Source organism: Coregonus clupeaformis, chromosome 23 (genome assembly GCF_020615455.1).
Source record: "Coregonus clupeaformis isolate EN_2021a chromosome 23, ASM2061545v1, whole genome shotgun sequence".
NCBI lineage: Eukaryota > Metazoa > Chordata > Actinopteri > Salmoniformes > Salmonidae > Coregonus > Coregonus clupeaformis.
This window is the reverse complement of record NC_059214.1, coordinates 55,984,853-56,001,981: the sequence shown is the minus strand read 5'-3', so window position 1 is coordinate 56,001,981 and position 17,129 is coordinate 55,984,853. Positions and strand designations below refer to the sequence as shown.

General features: G+C 45.3%; 1 protein-coding gene across 2 annotated transcripts in view; it reads left to right on the top strand.

Annotated features, from left to right (window-relative positions):
• Positions 1-17,129, top strand: part of LOC121536439 (integrator complex subunit 6-like) — a 43,223-nt gene that overhangs the window by 21,421 nt on the left and 4,673 nt on the right. The window contains exons 6-17 of one of the 2 annotated variants that reach the window (XM_045206770.1): positions 5,564-5,689; positions 6,180-6,322; positions 7,884-8,036; positions 8,698-8,830; positions 11,393-11,487; positions 11,895-12,005; positions 13,415-13,630; positions 13,954-14,077; positions 14,269-14,411; positions 14,680-14,881; positions 15,241-15,380; positions 15,486-15,801. In XM_045206770.1, the coding sequence (XP_045062705.1) occupies positions 5,564-5,689; positions 6,180-6,322; positions 7,884-8,036; positions 8,698-8,830; positions 11,393-11,487; positions 11,895-12,005; positions 13,415-13,630; positions 13,954-14,077; positions 14,269-14,411; positions 14,680-14,881; positions 15,241-15,380; positions 15,486-15,801 (1,902 nt within the window). Of the gene's footprint in view, positions 1-5,563; positions 5,690-6,179; positions 6,323-7,883; positions 8,037-8,697; positions 8,831-11,392; positions 11,488-11,894; positions 12,006-13,414; positions 13,631-13,953; positions 14,078-14,268; positions 14,412-14,679; positions 14,882-15,240; positions 15,802-17,129 lie in introns of both variants that reach the window. The other variant, XM_041843698.2, reaches the window with a different exon arrangement.

Here is a 17,129-nt window from a genome sequence, read left to right as displayed (position 1 = left end):
CTGGGACTCTACATGCACTACTACTACTACTACTACTACTACTGGGACTCTACATGCTACTACTACTACTACTGGGACTCTACATGCTACTACTACTACTGGGACTCTACATGCTGCTACTACTACTACTGGGCCTCTACATGCTACTACTACTACTACTACTACTACTACTACTGGGACTCTACATGCTACTACTACTACTACTGGGACTCTACATGCTACTACTACTACTACTACTGGGACTCTACATGACTACTACTACTACTACTACTACTACTACTGGGACTCTACATGCTACTACTACTACTACTACTACTACTACTACTACTACTGGGACTCTACATGCTACTACTACTACTACTACTACTACTACTGGGACTCTACATGCTACTACTACTACTACTACTGGGACTCTACATGCTACTACTACTACTACTACTACTACTACTACTACTACTACTACTACTACTACTACTGGGACTCTACATGCTACTACTACTACTACTACTGGGACTCTACATGCTACTACTACTACTACTACTACTACTACTACTACTACTACTACTACTACTGGGACTCTACATGCTACTACTACTACTACTACTACTACTACTACTACTACTACTACTACTGGGACTCTACATGCTACTACTACTACTACTACTACTACTACTACTACTACTGGGACTCTACATGCTACTACTACTACTACTACTGGGACTCTACATGCTACTACTACTACTACTACTACTACTACTACTACTACTACTACTACTACTACTACTACTACTACTACTGGGACTCTACATGCTACTACTACTACTACTGGGACTCTACATGCTACTACTACTACTACTACTGGGACTCTACATGCTACTACTACTACTACTACTACTACTGGGACTCTACATGCTACTACTACTACTACTACTACTACTACTGGGACTCTACATGCTACTACTACTACTACTACTGGGACTCTACATGCTACTACTACTACTACTGCTCTACATACTACTACTACTACTACTGGGACTCTACATACTACTACTACTACTACTACTACTGGGACTCTACATGCTACTACTACTACTACTACTACTACTGGGACTACTACTACTACTACTACTGGGACTCTACATGCTACTACTACTACTACTACTGGGACTCTACATGCTACTACTACTACTACTACTACTGGGACTCTACATGCTACTACTACTACTACTACTACTACTACTACTACTACTACTACTGGGACTCTACATGCTACTACTACTACTACTAATACTGGGACTCTACATGCTACTACTACTACTACTACTACTACTGGGACTCTACATGCTACTACTACCACTACTACTACTACTACTACGGGACTCTACATGCACTACTACTACTACTGGGACTCTACATGCACTACTACTACTACTACTACTGGGACTCTACATGCTACTACTACTACTACTACTGGGACTCTACATGCTACTACTACTACTACTACTACTACTGGGACTACTACTACTACTACTACTACTGGGACTCTACATGCTACTACTACTACTACTACTACTACTACTGGGACTCTACATGCTACTACTACTACTACTACTGGGACTCTACATGCTACTACTACTACTACTACTACTGGGACTCTACATGCTACTACTACTACTACTAATACTGGGACTCTACATGCTACTACTACTACTACTACTACTACTACTGGGACTCTACATGCTACTACTACCACTACTACTACTACTACTACTACTACAGGGACTCTACATGCTACTACTACTACTACTACTACTGCTACTACTACTAATCTACACTACTACTACTACTACTGGGACTCTACATGTCACTACTACTACTACTACTACTACTGGGACTCTACATGACTACTACTACTACTACTACTGGGACTCTACATGCTACTACCTACTACTACTACTACTACTGGGACTCTACATGCTACTACTACTACTACTGACCTCGTACTACTACTACTACTGGGACTCTACATGCTGCTACTACTACTACTGGGCCTCTACATGCTACTACTACTACTACTACTACTACTACTACTGGGACTCTACATGCTACTACTACTACTACTGGGACTCTACATGCTACTACTACTACTACTACTACTGGGACTCTACATGCTACTACTACTACTACTACTACTACTACTACTACTGGGACTCTACGACTACTACTACTACTGGGATCTACTACTACTACTACTACTACTGGGACTCTACATGCTACGCTACTACTACTACTACTACTGGGACTCTACATGCTACTACTACTACTACTACTACTACTACTACTGGGACTCTACATGCTACTACTACTACTACTACTACTACTACTGGGACTCTACATGCTACTACTACTACTACTACTACTACTACTACTACTACTACTACTGGGACTCTACATGCTGCTACTACTACTACTACTACTACTACTACTACTACTACTACTACTACTACTACTACTGGGACTCTACATGCTACTACTACTACTACTGGGACTCTACATGCTACTACTACTACTACTACTACTACTACTACTACTACTACTACTACTACTACTACTACTACTACTACTGGGACTCTACATGCTACTACTACTACTACTACTACTACTACTACTACTACTACTACTGGGACTCTACATGCTACTACTACTACTACTACTACTACTACTGGGACTCTACATGCTACTACTACTACTACTACTACTACTACTACTACTACTACTACTACTACTACTACTACTACTACTACTACTACTACTACTACTACTGGGACTCTACATGCTACTACTACTACTACTACTACTACTACTACTACTACTGGGACTCTACATGCTACTACTACTACTACTACTACTACTGGGACTCTACATGCTACTACTACTACTACTACTACTACTACTACTGGGACTCTACATGCTACTACTACTACTACTACTACTACTACTACTACTACTACTACTACTACTACTACTACTGGGACTCTACATGCTACTACTACTACTACTACTACTACTACTACTACTACTACTACTGGGACTCTACATGCTACTACTACTACTACTGGGACTCTACATGCTACTACTACTACTACTACTACTACTACATGCTACTACTACTACTACTACTACTACTGGGACTCTACATGTGCTACTACTACTACTACTGGGACTCTACATGCTACTACTACTACTACTACTGGGACTCTACATACTACTACTACTACTACTACTACTGGGACTCTACATGCTACTACTACTACTACTACTGGACTACTACATGCTACTACTACTACTACTACTGGGACTCTACATGCTACTACTACTACTACTACTACTACTGACTACTACTACTACTACTACTACTACTGGGACTCTACATGCTAGCTACTACTACTACTACTACTGGGACTCTACATGCTACTACTACTACTACTACTACTACTACTACTACTACTACTGGGACTCTACATGCTACTACTACTACTACTACTGGGACTCTACATGCTACTACTACTACTACTACTACTACTGGGACTCTACATGCTACTACTACTACTGGGACTCTACTACTACTACTACTACTACTGGGACTCTACATGCTACTACTACTACTACTACTACTACTACTACTACTGGGACTCTACATGACTACTACTACTACTACTACTACTGGGACTCTACATACTACTACTACTACTACTGGGACTCTACATGCTACTACTACTATACTACTACTACTACTACTACTGGGACTCTACATGCACTACTACTACTACTACTACTACTGCGACTCTACATGCTACTACTACTACTACTACTACTGGGACTCTACATGCTACTACTACTACTACTACTACTGGGACTCTACATGCTACTACTACTACTACTACTACTACTGGGACTCTACATGCTACTACTACTACTACTACTACTGGGACTCTACATGCTACTACTACTACTACTACTGGGACTCTACATGCTACTACTACTACTACTACTACTACTACTGGGACTCTACATGCTACTACTACTACTACTGGGACTCTACATGCTACTACTACTACTACTACTACTACTACTACTGGGACTCTAGCTACTACTACTACTGGGACTCTACATGCTACTAACTACTACTACTACTACTACTACTACTGGGACTCTACATGCTACTACTACTACTACTGGGACTCTACATGCTACTACTACTACTACTACTACTACTACTACTACTACTACTACTACTACTACTACTGGGACTCTACATGCTACTGCTACTACTACTACTACTACTACTACTACTACTACTGGGACTCTACATGCTACTACTACTACTACTGGGACTCTACATGCTACTACTACTACTACTACTACTACTGGGACTCTACATGCTACTACTACTACTACTCTAGGACCTACTACTACTACTACTACTACTACTACTACTACTGGGACTCTACATGCTGCTACTACTACTACTACTACTACTACTACTACTACTACTACTACTACTACTACTACTGGGACTCTACATGCTACTACTACCACTACTACTGGGACTCTACATGCTACTACTACTACTACTACTACTACTACTACTACTACTACTACTACTACTACTAACTACTACTGGGACTCTACATGCTACTACTACTACTACTTGGACTCTACATACTACTACTACTACTACTACTACTACTACTGGGACTCTACATGCTACTACTACTACTACTACTACTACTACTACTACTGGGACTCTACATGCTGCTACTACTACTACTACTACTACTACTACTACTACTACTACTACTGGGACTCTACATGCTACTACTACTACTACTACTACTGGGACTCTACATGCTACTACTACTACTACTACTACTACTACTACTACTGGGACTCTACATGCTACTACTACTACTACTACTACTACTGGGACTCTACATGCTACTACTACTACTACTACTACTACTACTACTACTACTGGGACTCTACATGCTACTACTACTACTACTACTACTACTGGGACTCTACATGCTACTACTACTACTACTACTACTACTACTACTACTACTGGGACTCTACATGCTGCTACTACTACTACTACTACTACTACTACTACTACTACTACTACTACTACTACTGGGACTCTACATGCTACTACTACCACTACTACTGGGACTCTACATGCTACTACTACTACTACTACTACTACTACTACTACTACTACTACTACTACCACTACTACTGGGACTCTACATGCTACTACTACTACTACTGGGACTCTACATGCTACAATGGCTCAGGCTAATGAGGTGTGTGTGTGTGTGTGTGTGTGTGTGTGTGTGTGTGTGTGTGTGTGTGTGTGTGTGTGTGTGTGTGTGTGTGTGTGTGTGTGTGTGTGTGTGTGTGTGTGTGTGTGTGTGTGTGTGTGTGTGTGTGTGTGTGTGTGTGTGTGTGTGTGTGTGTGTGTGTGTGTGTGTGTGTGTGTGTTTCTCTCTTTCTCTCCCAGGCCGCTCCTACAGTGTGTTCTCTCAGCGCATGTTGAACCAGTGTCTGGAATCTCTGCTGCAGAAGATCCAGAGTGGAGTCGTCATCAGCTTTGAGAAGACAGGCCCTGACCCCTCTTCTGGAGAGGGTAAGACGCTATCATAGTGACGGAAGTCCCAGGATGTGATCTTTAATGGTCAAAACGTGGTACAATGGTCTTCAGTGCAAAAACTTCATAAAAGGCATCTGGCAGAAGTAAATATATCCACAAACACAGATATAATTTTATATATATCTTAAATTACTGCAAGAATTTGATATAATCCTCAAACCAATTCATAAGATTCAGGGATTGACTGCGGAAGTGTGATTTAGGATGGCATCACTTTCACAGGGGAGAGAGAGCGTGAGAGGGAGAGATTGATGGGGACAGTCTCAATTGAATATTCATTGCGTCCTCTCCTCGCCTCCTTCTCAAAACCCATTGGATGAGAGAGCCAGAGGTCCCTTGAAGGAGGCGAGGAGAATGCAATTGAGATTTGTCTTATTGACAGCCAGTTGTTTTTCGTTCCCCTAGCCTCTATGCAGGTGTAGATCTGATTCACTTCATTTAACTCTCTTTCTGTCTCTGTGTCCAGATGAGATCCTGAAGTCCGGCCCCCAGTCCTGGCACTGCTGCCGCAAGCTGATCTACGTACGACCCAACCCCAAGACTGGTGTGCCCATCGGACACTGGCCCATTCCTGAAGCCTTCTGGCCCGACACTAACTCCCCCACCCTGGTAAGAGAGCAAGGGGGTGTGTGTGTGTTTGCGCGTGTGTATGTTTGCTCGTGTGTATGTGTTTGCGCGTGCGTGTGTTTGCGCGTGTGTGTGTTTGCGCGTTTTGTGCTTGTGTTTGCGAGCGTGTGTGTGTGTGTGTGTGTGTGTGTGTGTGTGTGTGTGTGAGAGAGAGAAGGAAGAGTGATGTTGGTGTGTGTGTTAGGGTTGGGCGGTATCCAGATTTTCCTACCTTCATACCGTCCTTCTCTCACCCCGGGATTTACGGTGTTACCGTCTTATTACATAAGGGGGCGCCAAAAATGTAGCCCATTGGGCGTCTATTACCAGAATGCTAACACATTAGCACAATAATTGTGAATTTCTATGGAGGCTGCTAGCTAAATATGCTAACGAGCGTAAACGAAAATAAACTAATTGCAAAGACAGGCAATCCAGCTCATAAAGGTATACATATATAGGTAGGCGCTACCGAATGTCATTTTTGGTGAGTTTGGACATTTACAAGCGAATGTGAACTAGAGACGTTGTGCAAATGAACGAAGTTTTGACGCATACTTGTCCGAAGGAAGAACAGTACTGGCTCTCTACCAGTATGTCTACACATTGTGTCTGTGTGGAGTCGCTAGGGCAACGGGCCTGCCTGCTATAAGAAATATCTTGCTGCGTTTTGTAAATGCAGATTTAAATTTATTCTTATTGTAAATTCAGCTCGGCATCAGACTCATTTTGGGCTTCAGTTGCCCTTCTAAACTCGGATGAGAATTCACAAATGGGCATTTTATCAGCAGACAGCTCTGACCGATGTGGAGCTACTTTTTTCTGGTACTTTTCTCGGTTTAACCAGCCTACATTTCTCTGGTAAAATGCAAGATTAACTTTTAAGCAAAACATTAGGAAATGTAGCAGGCTACATTCTTTCTATGATAGGCCTAAACATTTTGAAATATGATGGCCATGATTTGTTTTTGCAAAAAGACCTTGCTTTTTCATTGTAAGCTCATTTACTTGTGTGGCTGCCAGCCAAATAGCGTTGCACTTCTGTTGTCGTCTGATGAAAACGAAGCTATTTTCTGCCGAATGTGTTACACTAATGTATTTTCTGTGAAGGAGCACTACAGTTGCACGTCCCCTGATCACTCTGTTGAAACAAGAAAACACTGTTGACTTTCAATATAAAACGGGACCCCTGTCAACACACAACTGGACTCCCCTGCTCACACTTTCTCCTGTTGTTCTATTAACAAACAAACAGGTGACTGGCTCAACTGTTCTGGGGGAACCACTTAAGCTTCCTAACGTAAAATAATGTGACTGGTGAAATGAAGAACGTGATCTGCTTTATCTCCTAACACATTGCACAAGCTGACTGCAGGTGTTTACTTAAAGAATAGCTACAAATATTTATAGAATAACTTTTTTTTTTTTTTAATAGTTTTGACGCTATTGGAAAAACCATCCCGTGGCTATTTCCAAATACCCCGGTATACGTTATACCGCCCAAACCTATTGTGTATTTCTGTATGTTTTCTCTGATGTCCAACTTGTATTGCCCCTCTCCCAGCCCCCCCGCTCGGTACACCCCCACGTGCGCTTCTCCTGCCTGGATGCTGAGCCCATGGTGATAGACAAGGTTCCCTTTGACAAGTACGAGCTGGAGCCTTCGCCCCTCACACAATACATCCTGGAGAGGAAGGCCCCTCACACCTGCTGGCAGGTACACAACCACACGATACACAGCATTATACTACACAACACACAAAGCTTTCCTACACACAACACTACACACAACACTACACACAATGCTACACTACACACAACACTACACACTACACTACACTACACACAATACTACACAACACACAAAGCTTTCCTAGACACAATACTACACACAATACTACACAGAACACTACACACAATACTACACTACACACTACGCTACACACAATGCTACACACAATACTACACACAATACTACACAGAACACTACACACAATACTACACTACACACAATGCTACACACAATGCTACACACAATGCTACACACAATACTACACACAATACTACACACAATACACAACTACACACTACACTACACACAACACTACACAACACCCTCATCCACTCTAAATACTCAGCACACTCTTTTGTCCTTACCAGTGAAGTGATAAAATAGTATCCATGTAATTCCATATTTCCTTCCTTTGTATATACCGGGATCTGATTCAGTAAATCCCATTAGGTGGACTTGTTTGTCTCTCACTCTGTTTTTTTTCCTCCCTCCCTCCCTCCCCCCCTCCCCCCTCCCCCCCTCCCTCCCTCCCTCCCCCCCCCCCCCCCCCCTCCCTCCCTCCCCCCTCGTTCCTCTTCCCCTCTAGGTATTTGTAAGTAACAGTGCCAAGTACAGTGACCTGGGCCAGCCCTTTGGCTACCTGAAGGCCAGCACAGCTCTCAACTGTGTCAACCTGTTTGTCATGCCCTACAACTACCCTGTTGTACTGCCTCTACTGGGTAAGACCTGGGACCCGTCCTAATACTCTAACTACCCTGTTGTACTGCCTCTACTGGGTAAGACCTGGGACCCGTCCTAATACTCTAACTACCCTGTTGTACTGCCTCTACTGGGTAAGACCTGGGACCCGTCCTAATACTCTAACTACCCCGTTGTACTGCCTCTACTGGGTAAGACCTGGGACCCGTCCTAATACTCTAACTACCCCGTTGTACTGCCTCTACTGGGTAAGACCTGGGACCCGTCCTAATACTCTAACTACCCTGTTGTACTGCCTCTACTGGGTAAGACCTGGGACCCGTCCTAATACTCTAACTACCCTGTTGTACTGCCTCTACTGGGTAAGACCTGGGACCCGTCCTAATACTCTAACTACCCTGTTGTACTGCTCTACTGGGTAAGACCTGGACCCGTCCTAATACTCTAACGACCCTGTTGTACTGCCTCTACTGGGTAAGACCTGGGACCCGTCCTAATACTTCAACTACCCTGTTGTACTGCCTCTACTGGGTAAGACCTGGGACCCGTCCTAATACTCTAACTACCCTGTTGTACTGCCTCTACTGGGTAAGACCTGGGACCCGTCCTAATACTCTAACGACCCTGTTGTACTGCCTCTACTGGGTAAGACCGGGACCGTCCTAATACTCCAACTACCCTGTTGTACTGCCTCTACTGGGTAAGACCTGGGACCCGTCCTAATACTCTAACTACCCTGTTGTACTGCCTCTACTGGGTAAGACCTGGGACCCGTCCTAATACTCTAACTACCCTGTTGTACTGCCTCTACTGGGTAAGACCTGGGACCCGTTCCTAATACTCTAACTACCCTGTTGTACTGCCTCTACTGGGCAAGACCTGGGACCCGTCCTAATACTCTAACTACCCTGTTGTACTGCCTCTACTGGGTAAGACCTGGGACCCGTCCTAATACTCTAACTACCCTGTTGTACTGCCTCTACTGGGAAGACCTGGGACCCGCCCTAATACTCTAACTACCCTGTTGTACTGCCTCTACTGGGTAAGACCTGGGACCCGGTCCTAATACTCTAACTACCCTGTTGTACTGCCTCTACTGGGTAAGACCTGGGACCCGCTCCAATACTCTAACTACCCTGTTGTACTGCCTCTACTGGGTAAGACCTGGGACCCGCCCTAATACTCTAACTACCCTGTTGTACTGCCTCTACTGGGTAAGACCTGGGACCCGCCCTAATACTCTAACTACCCTGTTGTACTGCCTCTACTGGGTAAGACCTGGGACCCGTTCTAATACTCTAACTACCCTGTTGTACTGCCTCTACTGGGTAAGACCTGGGACCCGTCCCTAATACTCTAACTACCCTGTTGTACTGCCTCTACTGGGTAAGACCTGGGACCCGTCCCTAATACTCTAACTACCCCGTTGTACTGCCTCTACTGGGTAAGACCTGGGACCCGTCCTAATACTCTAACTACCCCGTTGTACTGCCTCTACTGGGTAAGACCTGGGACCCGTCCTAATACTTCAACTACCCTGTTGTACTGCTCTACTGGGTAAGACCTGGGACCCGTCCAATACCTAACTACCCTGTTGTACTGCCTCTACTGGGTAAGACCTGGGACCCGTCCTAATACTCTAACTACCCTGTTGTACTGCCCCACTGGGTAAGACCTGGGACCCGTCCCCAATACTTCAACTACCCTGTTGTACTGCCTCTACTGGATAAGACCTGGGACCGTCCTAATACTCTAACTACCCTGTTGTACTGCCTTACGGATAAGACCTGGGACCCGTCCTAATACTCTAACTACCCTGTTGTACTGCCTCTACTGGGTAAGACCTGGGACCCGTCCTAATACTCTAACTACCCTGTTGTACTGCCTCTACTGGGTAAGACCTGGGACCCGTCCCTAATACTCTAACTACCCTGTTGTACTGCCTCTACTGGGTAAGACCTGGGACCCGTCCCAATACTCTAACTACCCTGTTGTACTGCCTCTACTGGGTAAGACCTGGGACCCCGGTCCTAATACTCTAACTACCCTGTTGTACTGCCTCTACTGGGTAAGACCTGGGACCCGTCCTAATACTCTAACTACCCTGTTGTACTGCCTCTACTGGGTAAGACCTGGGACCCGTCCTAATACTCTAACTACCCCGTTGTACTGCCTCTACTGGGTAAGACCTGGGACCCGTCCTAATACTTCAACGACCCTGTTGTACTGCCTCTACTGGGTAAGACCTGGGACCCGTCCTAATACTTCAACTAAGAACCTACAGGAGGGTGTCTCTCCAGGAAACAGGGTTGGAGAGACCTGCTCTAGGATCTAGAAAAGCATCATTGTGCCCACGAGCCCTGTGGGGTATTCATTATGCTGATTCTGTTGCGAAACATCTCTTAAACGGAAGCAAACAAAACAAGGTGGGACCTACCTGAATTTATCCAATAGAAACGCTCTGTTTTGGACCAACGCTTCCATCCCTGACGTAGAGCGCTGTGGCGCCCCTACCAGGCCAGCAGAGGGCGTGGTGGTTCTCTGCCTCTCTAAAGGCCTGGTCTGCTGTGTGTTTGCTGCAGATGATTTGATCCGGGTGCACAAGTTCAAGCCCTCCATGAAATGGCGTCAGTCGTTTGAGAACTACCTGAAGACCATGCCTCCCTACTACATTGGGGTAAGTCAACTATACATGGGGCTGGCCACTGTTTTATCTGGAGAGTTAGGGGACATTGAGGTTTCTGCGTGATGATGCGTTTTACATGACACAGTAATAATCAAATCATTCGAGATGGTAGCCATGGGCAATATTGACCCATAACAGTTCATGGAATTTTCAAAATTTTAAACAGTGCTATGTAACTGAACGTCAAGAAAATAAAATCCCAAATAGTTAAATAAAGTCATGAATGGATAAATGGAATGCTCAAAGGCGCTGACGTGACGTCCGTTCTAATAGTTGTCCCATCTCTCTAAATAAATGGCTCTGATATCCACCGTTAGGTGTTAACATGGCTGCCATGGAGATTGGTGACATTTTGGTTGCAATGTGTGGTCTTGACGATGCCCCTTCCTCTCCTGCAGTCCCTCCGGAAGGCCCTAAGGATCATGGGAGCTCCCAACCTCCTGGCCGATAACATAGAGTATGGTCTGAGTTACAGTGTAGTGTCCTACCTTAAGAAGCTCAGCCAGCAGGTAGGGACACTCTGTGTTTATGGTTGGTGTGTTTATGGTTGGTGTGTTTGGTTGGTGTGTTTATGGTTAGTGTGTTTATGGTTGGTGTGTGTGTGTGTGCTTATGGTTGGTTGGTGTGTGTGTTTATGGTTGGTGTGTGTGTTTATGGTTGGTGTGTGTGCTTATGGTTGGTTGGTGTGTGTGTGTTTATGGTTGGTTGGTGTGTGTGTTTATGGTTGGTTGGTGTGTGTGTGTGTGTTTTTATGGTTGGTGTGTGTGTTCATGGTTGGTGTGTGTGTGTGTTTATGGTTGGTTGGTGTGTGTGTGTGTGTGTGTGTTTATGGTTGGTGTGTGTGTGTGTTTATGGTTGGTGTGTGTGTGTTTATGGTTGGTGTGTGTGTGTGTGTGTTTTTATGGTTGGTGTGTGTGTGTGTGTGTGTGTGTGTTTATGGTTGGTGTGTGTGTGTGTTTATGGTTGGTGTGTGTGTGTGTTTATGGTTGGTGTGTGTGTGTGTGTGTGTGTGTGTGTTTATGGTTGGTGTGTGTGTGTGTTTATGGTTGGTGTGTGTGTGTGTTTATGGTTGGTGTGTGTGTGAGTGCATACTGTCTTGGTTCCCATTCAGTTCCAGAACTATCCATGCCTTCAGAAAGTGTTCATACCTTTTGACTTATTCCAAATAATGTTGTTACAGCCTGAATTCAAAATGGATTACAGAAATGTTTTTGCTCACCCATCTACACAGTACCCCATAATAACGAAATGAAAACATGTTTTTAGACATTTTTGCAAATGTATTGTAAATGAAATACCGATATACGAAGTATCTCATTTACATAATTATTCACACCCCTGAGTCAATACATCTTAGAATCACTTTTGGCAGCGATTACAGCTGTGAGTCTTTCTGGATAAGTCTCTAAGAGCTTTCCACACCTGGATTGTGCAACATTTGCCCATTTTATTCTTTAAAAAAATCTTCAAGCTCTGTCAAATTGCTTGCTGGTCATTGATAGATAAATATTTTGCAAGACCTGAAAATATTTTCAAGCAGATTTAAGTCAAACTGTAACTCTGCCACTCAGGAACATTTTACTGTCTTTTTGGTTAAAAAAATAAAAAATTTTAGGTTCTTGTCCTGCTGAAAGGTGAATTCATCTCCCAGTATCTGGTGGAAACCAGACTGAACCAGGTTTTCCTCTAGGATTTTGCTTGTGCTAAGCTCCATTCTTTTTTTTTAATATAAACTCCCCAGTCCTTAACGATGACAAGCATACCCATATTATGGGGTGTTGTGTGGAGGCCAGTGACAATAAATCCTGTCTGTAACACAACAAAATGTGGAAAAATTCTAGGGGTGTGAATACTTCCTGAAGGCACTGTATTCTCACTTGGTTTCCATTCACTCCTCCTCCATGTATTTTCTCCTCAGACCAAGATCGAATACGAGCGGCTGATAGCGTCTGTTGCTAAGAAGGTGGTAGCGGAGGGTGGCATCACGGTGCGTGCCCGCGGTGGGGACATCTCCCTGGCCCAGCGCAGAGACTTCACCCAGCTTCTGGCCAGCATCACAGGAGAGACGCCCGCCCTTCCCCTCGACCTCAACCCTAAAGACTTCTCTGGCTTTCAGCTGGCGCCGCTCAACAAGGTCAGCAGCACTTGACGACGAACAGCCCTTGCCTGTAATGCTTGAGGATGAAGACTTCATGTTATCTCTGGAGATGTTCACATAGAGATACTGTATGTTGTTTAGAACAGCCATGATTCCCTGTCATGTAGTATTCATTGTATCAGCTCTACACATGACTATTCTATATCTCCTATTTCTGCGTATTGAATGTACTGTATATGTGTAATAATGTTGGGTGGGATACCAGTACCACAGCAACAACAAGTTACGATACCGTCATTTTAGAAAACCATAGTACCGTTTCATACGATACCACCACATCTCTCTTTCTCTCTGTGTAGAGTCTGAAACCTCAGGGTTTCCGGAATGCCTATGACATTCCCAGAATGCACCTGCTGGATCAGCTGAGCCGCATGAGGAGGAACCTGCTCGGCACCAGCTGTCTGCTCCGTGGACAGGACCCAGGTGGGTGTGGGTGGGTCAGGTGGTTGTGTGTGTGGTTGTGTGTGTGTGTGTGCGCACAGAAATGCAATTCAGTTCTTAAATGAACTGGAATTAGTCTCGCTACCAGTTTTGTTAAGGAAGAGACTAAGACTGAATTTGAGGCCAACCCTGACCTGTCTACTCTGCCTTCATATGTCCTCCTGTTTGTCCAGACCAGCTCCACAGTGTCCCCATCGCCCAGATGGGGAACTACCAGGACTTCCTAAAGGCCCTTCCCCAACCCCTCAGAGACGCAGACCCTGAGCAACCCAAACGCCTGCACACCTTCGGAAACCCCTTCAAACTGGACAAGAAGGTAGGACCTGCCTGTCTACAGCTTTCACTCTCCCCATATACCTCTCACTACCATTATCCTCCACTTAGGCATTATAAAGTGTCTGAAATCAGCCGGTCAGACCCTCACAATTTCCTTTTGTTTCCAGAAACGTCCATCTAGGGACGGTGTTGAACATTAGAAAGCTAGAAAGCCTTTGTGATTGGTCCAAATAAACAAATTAATTTTTTTAAACGTCTCTGATTGGTTGTAGTTAGTCATGTCATATTTGTTCATCCTGTTTCTCTAGGGGATGATGATTGACGAGGCGGATGAGTTTGTGACGGGTCCCCAGAACAAGGGCAAGCGCCCGGGGGGTGACTCCAACCTGCACGGGGTCGGGGTCGGGGGTCCTAAGAGACGGAGGTGCATGTCCCCCCTACTGCGCCCCGGCAGGACCTATACACCCCCCGTCAGCCCTGCAGCCAGCCCCTCCAGAACCCCACTCACTGGTGAGACACTCACACGCACACGCACGCACACACACACACACACACACACACACACACACACACACACACACACACACACACACACAGATACACACACACACACAGATACACACACACACACACACACACACACACACAGATACACACACACACACACACACACACACACACACACACACACACACACACAGATACACACACACACACACACACACACACACACACACAAGCTATTGTTGTCAGTGGTCCTCTGTGTTAAAACACTAATCTGTGAAGCGCTGAGCCTGTAGAAGAAAGCGACCGTAGCTGACATGTTAAACTGAATGAATGACTGTCCCTGCTGGCCCCCCCCCTCACAGAGAGGGAGAACAGTGGGAACCTCTACAGCCCAGAGGTGAGAGAGACCGGGACAGGACCGAGACCAGGAGAGATCCTCTCTGGACCCCCTCTAGGCGGCCCCGGACCAGGGAACCACACGGGGAACCTCTACAGCCCAGAGGTGAGAGAGACCGGGACAGGACCGAGACCAGGAGAGATCCTCTCTGGACCCCCTCTAGGCGGCCCCGGACCAGGGAACCACACGGGGAACCTCTACAGCCCAGAGGTGAGAGAGACCGGGACAGCAGCCCAGCCGAGACAGGGAGAGATCCTCTCTGGACCCCCTCTAGACGGCCCCGGACCAGGGAACCACACGGAGGATGATGGTGATGGGGACACGGAGGAGGAGAGCAGGCATCCCTGGGAGGCGGAGCTCTCGGAGGGCAGTGAGGACGAAGGAGAGACGAGGGGTGTGGAGGAGGAGCGTCTGCCCCGGTACCCCTCCCCCGGGGAGCTGAAGAAGGTGATGAACAGCGAGATTCTGGAGGTCAACACCGTGCTACGGAACCTCATCAACAAGGAGATACGGAAACCAGGGAGACGTATGTAACCAGGGGCCACGCCCACACAACACACTACCATGGCAACCAGAGAAAGTCTCATCACTTTTTTTGACGACTTTAAATTGTTAACTTGTGGTGGAAATGATGATACTGGTCTAGATCCAGATGTTTATAGAGACTGGCTGTGTTATCTGTGGCCTGGACAGTGGCTTGCCAAAGTATTCACCCCCGTTGGCATTTTTCCTATTTTGTTGCATTACAACCTGGAATTAAAATAGATTTTTGTGGGGTTTGTATCATTTGATTTACACAACATGCCTACAACTTTGAAGATGGAAAATATTTTATATTCTGAAACAAACAAGAAATAAGACAAAATAACAGAACTTGAGCGTGCATAACTATTCACCCCCCCCAAAGTCAATACTTTGTAGAGCCACCTTTTGCAGCAATTACAGCTGCAAGTCTCTTGGGGTATGTCTCTATAAGCTTGGCACATCTAGCCACTGGGATTTTTGCCCATTCTTCAAGGCAAAACTGCTCCAGCTCCTTCAAGTTGGATGGGTTCCGCTGGTGTACAGCAATCTTTAAGTCATACCACAGATTCTCAATTCGATTGAGGTCTGGGCTTTGACTAGGCTATTCCAAGACATTTAAATGTTTCCCCTTAAACCACTCGAGTGTTGCTTTAGCAGTATGCTTAGGGTCATTGTCCTGCTGGAAGGTGAACCTCCGTCCCAGTCTCAAATCTCTGTACGACAAACAGGTTTCCCTCAAGAATTTCCTTGTATTTAGCGCCATCCATCATTCCTTCAATTCTGACAAGTTACCCAGTCCTTGCCGATGAAAAACATCCCCACAGCATGATGCTGCCACCACTATGGATGGTGTTCTCGGGGTGATGAGAGGTGTTGGGTTTGCTTAAAGTGGTCCTATGGACAGATACTCCAATCTCCGCTGTGGAGCTTTGCAGCTCCTTCAGGGTTATCTTTGGTCTCTTTGTTGCCTCTCTGATTAATGCCCTCCTTGCCTGGTCTGTGAGTTTTGGTGGGCGGCCCTCTCTTGGCAGATTTGTTGTGGTGCCGTATTCTTTCCATTTTTTTATAATGGATTTAATGGTGCTCCGAGGGATGTTCAAAGTGTCAGATATTTTTTTATAACCCATCCCTGATCTGTACTTCTCCACAACTTTTTCCCTGACCTGTTTGGAGAGCTCCTTGGTCTTCATGGTGCCGCTTGCTTGGTGGTGCCCCTTGCTTAGTGGTGTTGCAGACTCTGGGGCCTTTCAGAACAGGTGTATATATACTGAGATCATGTGACATTTAGATTGCACACAGGTGGACTTTATTTAACTAATTATGTGACTT